This window comes from Callospermophilus lateralis, chromosome 3 (genome assembly GCF_048772815.1).
Source record: "Callospermophilus lateralis isolate mCalLat2 chromosome 3, mCalLat2.hap1, whole genome shotgun sequence".
NCBI classification, from domain to species: domain Eukaryota; kingdom Metazoa; phylum Chordata; class Mammalia; order Rodentia; family Sciuridae; genus Callospermophilus; species Callospermophilus lateralis.
Genome location: NC_135307.1, coordinates 76969875 through 76984780, shown reverse-complemented (window position 1 = coordinate 76984780; position 14906 = coordinate 76969875). Strand labels below are relative to the sequence as shown.

Sequence of the window (14906 nt, the reverse complement as noted above, 5' to 3'; positions counted from 1 at the left end):
TAAATTTGGGTTCTGTTACTTGTAGCCAAAACATACATTATAAGGAGCAAAATATATGGAGAAAAGTAGTTTGAGAGTGTAATAAGAGGCACCAATTTGGGCTGGGGTTGTGGCTCAGTGACAGAGCGCTGTGAGGCACCGGGTTCAAGCCTCAGCACCACATAAAAATAAATAAACAAAATAAAGATACTGTGCCCATATATAATTAAAAAAGTATTTTTTTTAAAAAGTATCTGTATCTTTTCAGAAAAGTTAATCTTTATTGTTGCCACTAAAACAAACTGTGTATAAGTGTCCGTTCTATACAGCTTAACTTACCTAAATCAAATTACTTTAATACTTAAAAGTTTTAACACAACTGAGTTCAGTTCATCTGAGTTCTGTTCCACTAGCACTGTATGTTTCTCTCTAACAGATACTTTTTGACTAGGGTAGAACAGAAAGAAAAATATATGAATTACTATGTCTTCTAATAACAGAACAAACCATACATATTATATAGAATGTTAACAAGTTCTAAATACAGAAAAAGAAGCATTTGTATATACTTGTTTATGCATATTATACACATATTTATTTATTTATTTTGGTACTAGAAAATGAACGCAGGGACGCTGTATCATTGAGCTATACTCTACCCCTTTTTTAAAACAAATATTTTTAAGACAGGGTCCCACTAAGTTGTCCAGGTTGGCCTCCTGCCTCAGCCTTCTGAATGGCTGGGATTATAGGCCTGTGGCCACCATTCCAGACAAAACATCTGTTTTTATAATAGTAGCTCCATATTGATAAAATTTTAAGAGAAAAATTTGTTTCCATATAATAGGGCTCTTACAAGATCTGCATTTCTGGATACATGTTAGATAAGACCTCAGCATTTTTTACCAACAGTTTCTTTCAAAAGGAAAATACAAATAAATTTCATTTAATCATTAGACAGAAGCACTTTCTTAAAGAATTAAATTACAAAAGAAAGACTTTCTACCAAATAAAGAACTTGGAAAAGTCCTCACTAAAATTAGCAAAATTAGTTTTGCACAACTGTCTTTTTCAGTAGTTGGCACAACCTTCACCTTGGTGATCTTAGGTAACAATATATTTTGGTAACAATAGAAATACCATTTTTTCTTGTTTTGATTCTACTGTTTTCGGTAAGTAAAAACCACAAGAATGGACCCAAAAAGAGTTCAATGAACTAATGGTGACCAGAACTCAAAATGAATTCATTTTTATTTTTGGAAATATTTGATTATTTGGCTTAAATATTAATTAACCTATAAAAACTAACAAAAAATTATTCCTTGGAATAATTACACACACACACACACACACACACACACACACACATCATGAAAAGAAAATAAACCATGAGAGTACTGTCTTCCAATAATTTAATCCAAATTAGTTGATAAATTTTCCATAAGAACTGATCAGTAGATATTTAGTATTTGTAGGTCTTTTCAACTCTGCTATGTTGTAATGCAAAGCCACTACAGATAATATTTAATCAAATAAACATGCCTGTGTTTTAAGACAATTTTATGGATAAAGGAATCTGAATTTCTATTATTTTCATGTCTTAAAATAGTCTTTTGATCTTTTCCAACCATTAAAACAAAAAAGAAGCTTAGTTATAATTAGCTCATAAACCATACAAAAGTAGGTAGTGCCGGTGTTTGTCAACCCGATTTAATCACCTTGCAATTCAAATACCTCTCCCCCTTTCTTAATACCCATACAAAAATTTTATGGTGTGTCCAAGGAGAATTTTACAACAAAAAGAACAATGTTAAATTGTTATCTACTAAATGTAAAATAATTTATGGTTACTTAAAGCTAATTAGCTCTCTCATTTATTTCTATAATCAAATCTCAACTTCAGAGCTTTTTAATTAGATCTTTATGCCCTTATTTCTTCCTGGTTTCCTCCACATGGGAATCCTCCCTTAGGTCTCTTACTTTGTAATATACATCCATCCCCATTCTACCCTAAATTCTCCATGATGCTAAGGAGATTGCAGCACATTCTCAGATCCCTACTTAGCATATAAACAAATCTATTCCTACTTGACAAATATTTACTTGAACTCTCACCAAACTGTGGTCAACTAAATTTTATATACCCGCTAAATTTCTGAAACCTGTGTCTTTGTTACCCACTACATGTAGAAATGGATGTCTATAAAGCCCAACTCCTTTTGTTTTGGACAATTTCATAATCAAGTACCTTAGTTCCTGCAGTATTTTTAAAATATATTTACAAATAAAACCCTATCTTTAGGCAAGACTTTCAGTCCTATAACCTATCAAAATTATTATGTACCTTTCTACTCATTAATACTGGTCATAGACCCTTAACAAGTATTAAAATTTCCGAGAGTTGGGCTGGGGATGTGGCTCAAGCGGTAGCGCGCTTGGCTGGCATGCGTGCCGTGCTGGGTTTGATCCTCAGCACCACATACAAACAAAGATGTTGTGTCTGCCGAAAACTAAAAAATAAATATTAAAAAATTCTCTTTTTCTTTAAAAAAAAAAAATCTTTGAGCTGTTAAAAAAAAAAAAAAAAAAAAAAAAACTTCTGAGAGCGAAATTTAACCATCCAATGAAACAGAAATCCCTTGAATATCCAGTAATACATCACTACTTTCCATACAATTCCAGCGATAGAAATGGTCTTTATTTAGTCAGTGATGTATTTAACAATTTTTTCCTCTTATTCACTCAGTTAATGTTCTCGCAGGATATGCCCTACATACTTGATGCATAAGTCAATGTTCTCACTGGAACTCCAGCTATTCTATGCTCAGAAGATGGATCCACTTATGCCACCAAAATGGGCTGCACACTGTCGGGGCTCATTGGAGTCCCTAGTTCCTAACTGAAAATCCTTCGAGAATTTTATGATGGGCATGAGACCTAGGTGCTGCCAACAGCTCTCACACTAACTGTTAGCAGGGCAGGAAACAATTATCTGAATTTTTTATTTTCTTAGGAAGGAGACAGGTTTTGTCTTATCCCAAGACTTACAAGGAATAAATCTTCAAAAACCTAGAACAGAAGTTCAGATGTTAGACAGCCAGAAACAGTAGTAGTGGTAGTAAAAATAAAAATCAAACACCCATGATAGGTATATTTAACAAGGTGGAGTAAGTAATACAAATATAATGAATTTGAAAATCCTCTCAACATTTAATCTCATCCTATACAACAGAGTGTGAAATAAAGAACGAAGACAAAAAACATTTTATAAGGAAAATTATAAGATCTGATGACAGCATGTGGTCCATGAACAAGGAAGAATGATCATATTAAGGTATAAAGGACTCTCAAGTTAAGGCACTTAGGTTCTTGCTACTCTCTGCTCCATTTGATTAAAATTTTATATGAACCCATGAGTTAAAGCCATTAGGAATTAAAACAAAGGAAAAAACTTCCCAACATAATAACAAACCTTAACTCAATGTAAAATGTTAGATGCATTCCCACTGACATCAGGAACACTACAAAATACTCATCATCATTGCTATTATTCTACTTTACATTGGAGGTCTAATCCAACAAAATAACACAAGATAAAGAAATAAAATGAGGCTGGGGTTATGTCTCAGTGGTAGAGCGATTGCCTAGCATGTATGAGGCACTGGGTTCAATTCTCAGCACCACCTAAAAATAAATAAATAATAAAATAAAGGTCCATCAACATCTAAAAAAATTTTGGAAGAAAAAAAAGAAATAAAATGTACAAAAATTGGAAAGGGGAAATTATTATTTACAGTGGATGTGATTACTTAAAAAGAAAATAAATTATTAGAGTTCATAAGAGAGTTTAACAAGTATGAAGTGTAAGATTATAAGGGAAAAAAAAAAAAGCATTCCTAACAGCAATACCCAATGAAGAAAAATAAAGCACTGAGGGATAAATTTATAATTTCTAGATAAATTATAAAATGTTACTTAAGAATATAAAAGATTACATTGACAAATGGACAAATTTTACTCATGGGTGAAAAGTTTATATAAATTAATGTATATGCTAATATACATGAACATACTCTATCTAAACATATATATTCAATGTACTTCCAATCAATCACTACGTAATTTCTCCTGGAAATTGACAAACTCTCAAATTTCATAGGGAAGCATATAATTTCCAAAATAACCCAATTTTGAAAAATAACAAGGAAGGCGCACTTTTCTATAAGACTAATAAACTCAGTGTAATATCCATTTAAGAATGTACAGATGAACCAACAGAAATAGAAAAAGAGACCCATGCAACATGGAATCTTAGTATAGGACACAGCTGACATTATGATTGTGAAAAATTAACAAATAATTCAATAAAGAGGGCTGACTAGCTTGATTGTTAAAATATATGACACCTTCAGGGCTAAGGGTAGAGCTCAGTGGTAAGAGCTGTTGCCTAGCATGCACAAGATCCTGGGGTTAAATTCATAACACTGTCCAGCCCCCCAGCTCCCACACACACACAAAAAAGCCCTAGTACTCTGCCTCAGAAGATATAGACAAAAAAAAAAAAAAAAAAGTAAAATTTAAGTAGATTAAAGAGCTAAACACCTCACCCTGCCACAAACAAATCATGAACAAATTTTAGAAACAACAGATTTAGAGAGATTATCTGCAACCCATGCAACTTCCAAATGGACAAATGAACATAGTTTTCATTTCATTTGAGTAAGTACCAAATGAATTCAAAACTGTTTCCACATAAAAGTTCATGTAAGAACATATTTATATAGCAGCTTATTCAAAACATGGAAGCAACCAACACTCCTTTTTGTAATGGAGAGGATAAAGATACTGTAGTACATCCAGACAATGGAATATCATTCAGCGCTAAGAAGAAAGGAGCTACCAAGACGTGAAGGAAACTTAAATGCATAATTACAAAGTGAAAGAAACCAATATAAATCATACACATAATACAGAATTTTAATTATATTACATTCTGGGAAAGGCAAAACTAAGGAGATAATAAAAAACATCAGAGATTGTCAGGGAATATTCGAAGGAAGAGATGAGTAGGCAGAGGACTTTTAAGATAGTAAAATTATTTTGTATAATACTATGTATGCTGATATAGTCACTATACATTTTTGCAAACACATAGCATATACAACATCAAAAGTGAACCTTAAGGTAGACTATGAAATTGGATAATAATATATTATAACAAATGTGCTGGATCTGGTGGCGTGTGCCTTTAATCCCAGAGACTCAGTAAGCTCAGGCAGGAGGATTCCAACTTCAAGGCGATCTCAACAACTTAGTGAGACCCTGTTTCAAAATAATATTAAAAAGAAATTAACGTGCTCCTGGGTTAAATTCCTAATACTAAAAATAATTATAACAAATGTACCATTGTGGTACAGAATTTTGAAGGTGGGGAAATTTGTGGAGGGGGTTTATGGGAACTGGATGTGTTTTTGCTCAAATTTTCTGACTCAAACTTCTCTGGGGTTAGGGATGTATCTCAGTAGTATTAACACAAGCAAGGCCCCAGGTTCAATCCTAAGCAAGCAAACAAACAAACAAACAAACAAAAAAAGTAAATATATAATTCAAAAAAGAAACTCTCGATGACTAATAAAGATACAAAAACTTATTTGACTTTCTAAAATACAATAAAATACTGTACTTTTTCAGTCAGACATAAATAATAAAAACAGATGACTCAAATACGTTGGTGAATATTTGAGGCAATGGATTTTTATACATTCTGACTGGAATGTAAATCATTTAGCAGAGCAATTTGATAATACTCTGAATTATTTGAATACATAAAATATAGAAATTCTAGGTAAACAATCAGATTGTTGTGCAAAACTGTGTAAGAAAATATACAGCAACTGCAATAACATTATTTATGGATATATATACATACATATATATATACCCGGAGATGCATGTATGCATGTGCACCTGTGTGTAAGTATTACTAGAGGGATACAAAATCAACGGCTTTGTGAAGGAAGGTTAGGAGAATGGGATTCAAAAACTTTACTTATGATATTGTGACTTAAAAGTCTGGAAAAATGACAAAATTCCAACAGCTATTAAATCTAGATAATGGAAATTAGATATCTATTATGTAATTCTTTGCACTTCTCAGCATCTTAATTAATAACCTCATTGAACATTTGAAAAATTAATAATTCCAAGGACATCAGATATAAGTAGTAACATGACTCTGCCTAAATCTCCCCCTCCCATACTTCAAATCCCTTAAAATGATAGCAAAATATTTAAAAATCAGGGGGGAAAGAAAGATGAACATTCACAACATTGCCTGAACACAAGAAAAAAAAATTAAAAGGGTAAAAAAAAGTGATTCCTAAAAGACAGAAAGAAGAGACATTGGGTTGATGAAAGGAAGTTACAGCCAGAACCACACACAAGAAATGGAAGAGAATTCAGATTCCTCCAAGCTCCAAACCTACAAATTTAGGAAAAAGGAGGCCCTAGATTTAAAGTTAAGTAATCCCAAACCAGCATTCTTTCAGCTGGTGCCAAGACAGAATATAGGAGCAGCATATGCCTGCAGGCTCTAGAAGTAAGTGTGGGTGCTAAAACCAGCAGGGAAGAATAGGTATCCCAGAGCTATCCCAACTAAAAAGTTTTCAAATGTTCTCAACAATATGACCAAAAAATGCTTGTTACAGCATTTACTCCAATAGTAAAACAACCTAAATATCCATTAATAAAGAAATCTGAGTATGAATTTATAGTATATCTACACTCTGAATTACTGTAAAAGTTAAAAAATAAAATCAAGTCTATATTGTATAATACATGGAAAAATCTCCAAGACCTCAATGAGTAAACAAAACACATAATGCCTACTTATAGAAGACAAAAATCCAATACATATGAGAAAATTGATAATATAAATAAAGCACAGAAAATCACCCAAGTACAGACACTTTGGGGAAGGGGGAATTTACAATGTCTATATTTCTTGATTCTTTTACAATAGAACATATTCATAAATTACTAGTATAACTAAAAAAAATACAGTATGTGCATAAAAAGTTGTAGTTCATCTATTTAGAATTCCAATATAAAAAGTTATTAAATGTATATTAACTAAGCATTTTTTTAAAGGAACAAATACAGTAGAGTTACTAGTGGTAATGACAATAGTTCACATTTTCTCTGATGTTTGAATACTTCCTATCGTATGACATACCAGGGCCAGCCAAAAGTAAACCATGCTTTATTTCAGAAAGCATACATAGAATTACCATAAAAGCATTCAAATTGAAGACTGGTTAAGGAAAACAATACTCATAGTCACTTCCTTAGGAGCCTTGTCCAGCCTTCAATGAAGGAAGTGACACAATCTGCCTCAATTACTAAAATCTAATAGTGACTTACGTGAAAGAAACATTGCAAAATTCATCTCCCTCTGAAAATACTGTCTGTTCCTTTCCCCTCTCCATAAAAATAAATTAAGTCATCAGAAAAAAGAAATACATAATATATGATACAATTCTAGTAAAGAAAAAAATCTCTATGAGATTTCTCGTGTTCCATCTTACCCCATCATTAACCTTACATTAACATAAACCTTTTAAGTAGGGACACTGGTGCACATTTGTAATCCTAGCTACTTGAGAGGCTGAGGCAGGAGGATCATAAGTTTAAGGCAAACCTGGGCAACTCAGAGAGACCCTGTCTCAAAAATAAAAAATAAGCCAGATACAGTGGTACATGCCTGTAAACCCAGCAAATTCGGAGACCTCAGGCAGGAACCTCGAAGTGAAAAATAAAGGAGTGGGATGAAGCTCAGTAGTAGAGTGCCTAGCATGCATGAGGCCCTGGACCAATCCTCAATACTGCAAACAAACAAAAGTACAAAAAAACCCAACAATTTTAAGAAACCTTTAAATAATAAAGCAGAACTGGGGTGGTGGCAATACCTGTAATCCCCTCAACTGGGGAGGCTGAGGCAGGAGGGTTGCCAGTTTGAGGCCAGCCTCAGCAACTTAGTAAAACCCTATCTCAAAATAGAAAATAAAAATAGGAGTGGGTATGTACTCAGTGGTAAAGTGCCCTGGGTTCAGTCCCCAGTACCAAAATAAATAAAAAATAAAGTAGAAATTTCAAACATATATGCACATTAGTTAACTCCCACCCATTAGGATGAGCTAAATTCCACTCACCAATGATATGTACATTATACAACTCATACTTTAATGAAGGATGCATCTAATACTTACTAAAAGTCTTACAGATGTCTGAAACAGCTTTGAAGACTCTATCAGAGAAATTCACTTTCACCTTCACATACTTCATGTTGGGAAGTTGCAGGCGGAGCAGTTTGTGCTGGGGGGTGAACTGAAGCTTGGCATCTGCCTGAATGCCATACTTATCCAAGGTCCAATGTGTCTTAAGCAACCAAGTTTTCTTCTTTTCCCACCAGAGAGCATGGTCAGACCAATCTTTTTTTACATCTAAAAATAAATAAATAAATAAGCAAAATTCTTAAAAATCACCAAGATTACTGGAGAGAAATTAAAACAAAATTGGGTATTTAATACAAACAGCAGATAATAAATGCCTGTTATATGAAAGGTACAAAAGACACACAAATGGTTAAGAATATTCTCTGCCCTTAAAAGCCAATACACAAGATAGCTCAAACAGAATACACAGGGTAATCAACACTGCTGAAATCAAATAAGAACTGGAACACATGGATGACAGAGAACAAGTACTCTCTGTTATTAGAGAACAAACAGAACCTTGGGAGCTAGAATAGGAAGCATATTTAATAAAGAAGTTGAGTTGGTGGGTTTTCATCTTTAAATTTCTTTAAAGAATTTTATCATGATGATAAAATAGGTGAAAAAGTTGCAGTCTGGGAAACTGAAAAATATACTACGGTATTGTAAAGGTGGTAAAAGCAAGACAAGAAACCAAAGTGAACAAAACCCACCATTTTAGGTGAAGGAGTATGGAAAATATCCATAAGCAGCACTGTACTAAGAGAAAGCTCTAAAACATACAAAACCTACATTTCAATCTTGTATACCATACATATCCCAAAAAGAATAACAAAGTCACACAGTCCACTTTTTGTCAATGAACAAAATTTGGTTCAAGTATGACAGAAAACACCATTTAATAGTTTTGCGCAATTAAATGAAATGTAACCAAAAAATGAAAGGAATGTGATTTATACAAGGTTTGGCTAAACTCAGGCAGATCATAAGAATAAACTTGCAGCAATCAAATCTAACTGCAGGTAGTTTTTAAAGTAGCAGTAATAGTAGATTTTTGGATCAATTATATATTAAACTTATCAAGTGCCCAAAAAGGCAGCTGTGATATTTCAAAAAAAGAACAACAGTCAAACAAGTCTTCCCAGGGAAGAAAAAAGCCCCTGGAGAATAACTTTCTTGCAAATAAAAATTAAAACTACCACCAGGTTTCTGATATCTACAAAAAGAGCTTATCAGCTTTAAATCATATAAAAATATTATTAATCTGGAACTTAAGATAAACAACTGCCTACCTCTAAGGAAAAAAAAAATTGTTTGCACATTGATTATATGCCTAGAAACACTTTCCATAATGGCAAAATTTGCTTGATATAACTGCATTTCTCATGAAAGAAACACAGTAGAATAAGACTTCCAAGTCCCTAGACATTAAATTTTTTTTATAATCAGGAAAATTATAGCTACTCGTGACTGTATGGCCATTCTGCAATTTTAATATTTGTTTTGTTTCAAGAAAATTCAGCTAATTATTTGGCTGCAAAACTATAACTACTCAACCACTTATGATACTTAATGTGTAGTACTCTGCAACTTATTTTCCAGCACATAATCTGCCAACTGATTTTAAGAAATAATAAATTCTGATCTAGCTTGTAGAAGATAGCCAAAGTTGGGGACATTTTCAAATACAATGAAGAAACTAATAACATGTTATTTTTTTTCCTTCAGGACTACAGAACTAATACAGAAAGACTACTTGCAAAGAATGATGGTAATCCAGGGGAGCAAGGCTGAGCTGAACTGGATATGGGTAGGGAGATATATAACACCTTCTTCCTAACACTTGCATCAGTCATTTCTGCTGCACTCTCCCATCAATATCAGCTAAGGAAACTATATAATACACTTCCAGTGGGCAAAGAAGGGCAGCAAATAGCTTTAACAGTAATAACAGCCTGAGTCCAAAACACTGACTTACATCATTTGGATTCCCCAAAGGCAACTCTGAGATGAGAAATTGGGTAAGATAGCTTATTTTGGGGGAGGGGAATGCCAGGAAGCACACCTGAGCTTGAAAGGATTAGTAAAAGTGAGACAAAGGAGGAAGATAATTAAGGATTCATTAACTGCTGTGGACAACTGGAGTTCAGTCCTCAGGAATCCTGTAGCATATGCTTTAGAATGGACTCATTAAGTAGTGGGTCCGTCTCTGTTTCCTTGGTTAAGGGCTCCTCTTGGGGCATGAAATTCTTAGCACTCCCTGGCTACCATACACAAGATGGAAGCCCTGCATGTAGGCACAGCAAGCCCAGAAATCTCCGTGCTTGGGGAAAAGAAGTTACCAGTAAGCTAGGGATCTGTCCCCTACAGCTACAAGAAACTGTGTTGGGGAGGCCTAAACAGCACCTGTCACAAACTTTAGAGAAATGCTTATTTTTTTTTTTAAGAGAAAAGCTAGTAGCAGGGCAACAGAAGCAATGCTGTAAGGACATAATAGAGGACAGACTCAAAACAATGTGGTCCAGTGGTAGATGTTAAAATGGGGGAAGGGAAGACCCAATCTGATAAGGAGCTCTTTAAAATAAAATTTACAGATAGATTTTGACAAAAAGACAATTTACAACGAACTACAAATGTCGCAGTGATCAATAAAAAAAGGATTATAAGTCAAGAACTCAATTTTTCAAATCAAAACTATGTAGAAGGATGATGTTACTGTAAACAGAGGGCTGGCAAATTATGAATGGCTCAATAACCAAACCCTGCCTTCTGACTGTCTTTTCATGGCCCACAAGCAAAGCAAGGTTTTAATATTTTTAAATGGTTGTGTGGGGATCAGAAGAATAGAATCTTATACAACTTATATGCAAATATCAGTGTCCATAAAAAAGTTTTACGGAACATGGTTACTCATTCATCTGTTGAAATATGCTAAAATTGCTCCTGCACTACATCACAACAGTCCTGACAGAGAGACTTTATGGCTCATAAAGCATCAAATACCTACTATTTGGACTTTAAAAAAATGTCCTACTGTAAGTAATACTATCTTGGACTTACTCACATAATGACAGAATAAAATTTCAACTTTCTACCAAATAGGCTTCAAACTCTCACCTCAGAAACATAAACCTTCTCTGATGAATTTTTTCCACTCCCCACCTCTACCGCCCTGCCTCACGTAATAAGTGCCCCTGTACTTAAGGTTTGAAGGAGATCCATCTCACACAAAGGCATGAAAAACAATCATTGTCTGGGCACAGTGGTGCAAGCCTGTAATCCCAGCGGCTCAGGAGGCTGAGGCAGGAAGATTGTGAGTTCAAAGCCAGCTTCAGCAAAAGTAAGGTGCTAAGCAAGTCAGTGAGACTCTGTCTCTAAATAAAATACAAAATAGGGCTGTGGCTCAGTGGTCAAGTGCCCCTGAGTTCAATCTCTGGTACCAAACAAGAAAAAAAGAAAACCCAATGATGTAAGGATATCTGATTGGCATTAGAACTATCTATTCATCACATTTAGGAACCACAAAAGGATCACTCATTCCTCCCTTTAAAGCCTGACACTCTCCATCAATTCTACTTTGCTTTGTCACTGAAGGAGCAGTTTACTTGTACTCAGCAAGAATCATCATCAACAAGAAGGGCATGAGACCCCAAGATTACATGCTAGATGCCCTATGAATGGTTTATTTACCTACCAAAAGAAAGAAGCTCTCTTGCTGACTAGCAACACTAATAAGACCAGTCTTTTTAATATTCTGTCTCTCTCTCGCTTTCTGTCACTCACACACACACACACACACACACACACACACACAAAGGTAAGTAACAATACAGTGAAGAAAAATTATAAAAAATATGAGCAGAAATAGGACACCATGAAAAAAAAATAATCAGAAGAATCAGTAGGGCCAATGCAAAGAGACAGAAGTAGAAAAGCAAACATCATAACAGTAAAGTATAAGACAGTATTGGAAGATGGATACAGGATGAACTGTGGGAGCTTGTGGCATACTCTTTGGTAGCATTCTTGAAGACTCAAAACACTATCAACATAGTCAGCATTATAGAGTACTATATAGAATATACTATAGAATATCAAACAGGATCTATAAAAATATCCATTAATTTAACAATTGTTGAACTATGTGCAAGAAAGCTCTGTTGTAGTGCTAGGAGATACTGATGAACACAGCATCTTTAAAGACAGCCAACATGACTAGAACAGAGAACAGAAGCAGGAAAGGACATTACAGAGCTAGGCAGGAGGGGATGTGGTGGTTGAAGTAAGTTGTTTAGATTTTATTATGAGATAAACCTCTAGAGCAGCAATTTTCATCCTAATGGGCATTAAAACTACCTAAGCAGTTTTTTAAAATACTGTTGCCTGGACCACCCCAAACTAGGCTTATTTGGGTTTGTAGACAGCTATTTTTTGCAGGGGGAGGGTGGTGAAGGCTGACATCTCCTTTCCCACCACCTTGGTAATATCTCTTAAACCAAGTATGACAGAATCTCTGGTTGTAAGTCTGGAAACTGGTTTTAAGTAGGGATGATTTCAAAATAATCACTGATAATTTTAAAGAACTGTAATAATACAGTATGTAAAAGCAAAACTGTGAGATTGTGTAGGAAACTAACATGAAATGAGAAATGATGAATTCTTAATTATTCTGCTAGGGTAGTAGAGGAAGCAGACATAAAATATATAGAAAACTTTTCCTGGACATTTTGCTGTAATAGAGAAAAGAATAATGGATAGCAACTGACCGAAAAGGGTTGGCAGGTCCAAGGAGTAGTTTTAGTTTTGTTTTTAAGAAAGAAAAGCTATTATGGCATTATTTAAATAGTGACAGAATGATCCTATAAAGTTCAAAACATATTTAATAGTATCTCCACACCAAGTGCCATAACTGGATCTACTTAGGGCATAACAATTTAAAATATAAAACAAATTTTATATTCTGACCAAAATCTGAGAAAAATGATGCATTGATTTAGATGCAATTGCGTAAGCAAGCAGGTAACCACACAAACTGTGTATGTGTAGGCGGAGGGGAGCACATGTTTAAAGTGATCCATCAATGCAACAGTTCTTAAAAACAAGGGGCTGGGGATGTGGCTCAAGCAGTAGCGCACTCGCCTGGCATGCGTGCGGGCCAGGTTCGATCCTCAGCACCACATACAAACAAAGATGTTGTGTCTGCCGAAAACTAAAAAATAAATATTAAAAAATTCTCTCTCTCAAAAAAAAACCCAAAAAAGCCACTTAAGTTATCTAGTATATTACAGCTTGTCTTTATAATGGCAAGTTAAACCATAACACATCATGCAACTATAACTTGTATATCCCACTACATACAAAAGACTTCATTTATCAACACATAGGTATTCATAGGTATTTATTTATTCCTCTAGATAAAGACTGAGTAGAAGCATAAAAATATTATGATGTCAAGCAAAAGAAAAAGCTATTGGACTAGTAAAATAATGTTTTTCTTGTGTAATTTAGACCTCATGAAAAAAATAGCTATCAAAATTCCCTGTTATTTGTATAACTAAAGCTTTGGGATAATTTTTCATTCATGAAACTTCCTTTTGTGTCCTAATCTTGGCCATGGACTATGTTCTAGTCTGTTTTTGTTTTGTTTTTTGCATTACTGGGGATTGAACTCAGAGCCTCACACATACTAAGCAAGCACTCTACCACTAAGCTACATTCCCAGCCCTTGGACTGGAAGAAAAGATGACTTGGGGTTTCATCACTAGAGGCTGAGTGTACAAATATTGGTTATTCTAAATAACGTTTTTGCTTTTCAGAATGGTTAGCTTGGTATTTCAAATGTAACAATAGATGACTAAATGCAAACACACACACACACACCAGTCTAGTATTTGCCATAGAAAAGTTAGCCGGGATCACCTGAGTAGATTCACTAATCAGCATTATAAAGCTGTTGAAGGGGTAGACCTTATACAAAAACATGCTGTGAGAGTATTTCCCACATTTGGATTTTTAGTTATTTTCCAGGTATAGAGCAACATTTTTTTTATTTGTTGTACTGTGTTTTTAAATTTTTTATTTTCAGAAACAACCCACACAAATGCAACAATTCTCAGAACAAAAAAAACCAAAGAAGAAAAAAATTCTACTATTATGAAGTCATTGTTTATTTTTCTTTTGGGGGAAAGAAAAGAATTTCATGACTTATTTATAAATTCAGCCCTTTTTAGTAATACATTATAGTTTAATATACCTAACAAAAAAGAAAACAAATTCTTTAAAACATTTTTCAGGGTTCTGGAAAGAATTATACCTGTGTTCCTTCCTTATTTAACAGATCCAATTACACTGTATTCTGTTTCACATAACAATATCTGACAGGCACTCAAACTCAAATCATTAAAATCGAAAATTGCTAAAACATTAACTGAAATCAATAAATATATCCTCCCTTGACAGCAACAGAATGCTCTTCAAATTCAGGAAGTGGCCATATATTTATTTTACAAAAATACCATCTGTGTATTCCAAGGAAGAAAAGATGACTTAGGGTTTCATCACTAGAGGCTGAGTGTACAAATATTGCTTATTCTACCAAATGTATGATATCATAGCATTCACCCACTCTATGAATCACAAAAGAAAAGCAAAGAA

At 34.1% G+C, this 14906-nt stretch overlaps 1 protein-coding gene across 6 annotated transcripts in view; it reads right to left on the bottom strand.

Annotated features, from left to right (window-relative positions):
• Window positions 1–14906, bottom strand: part of Fermt2 (FERM domain containing kindlin 2) — an 81180-nt gene that overhangs the window by 47289 nt on the left and 18985 nt on the right. For all 6 annotated transcript variants that reach the window (XM_077109153.1, XM_076850486.2, XM_076850489.2 and 3 more), the window contains exon 3: window positions 8247–8480. In XM_077109153.1, coding sequence (XP_076965268.1) covers window positions 8247–8480 — 234 coding nt within the window. The remainder of the gene's footprint in view (window positions 1–8246; window positions 8481–14906) is intronic.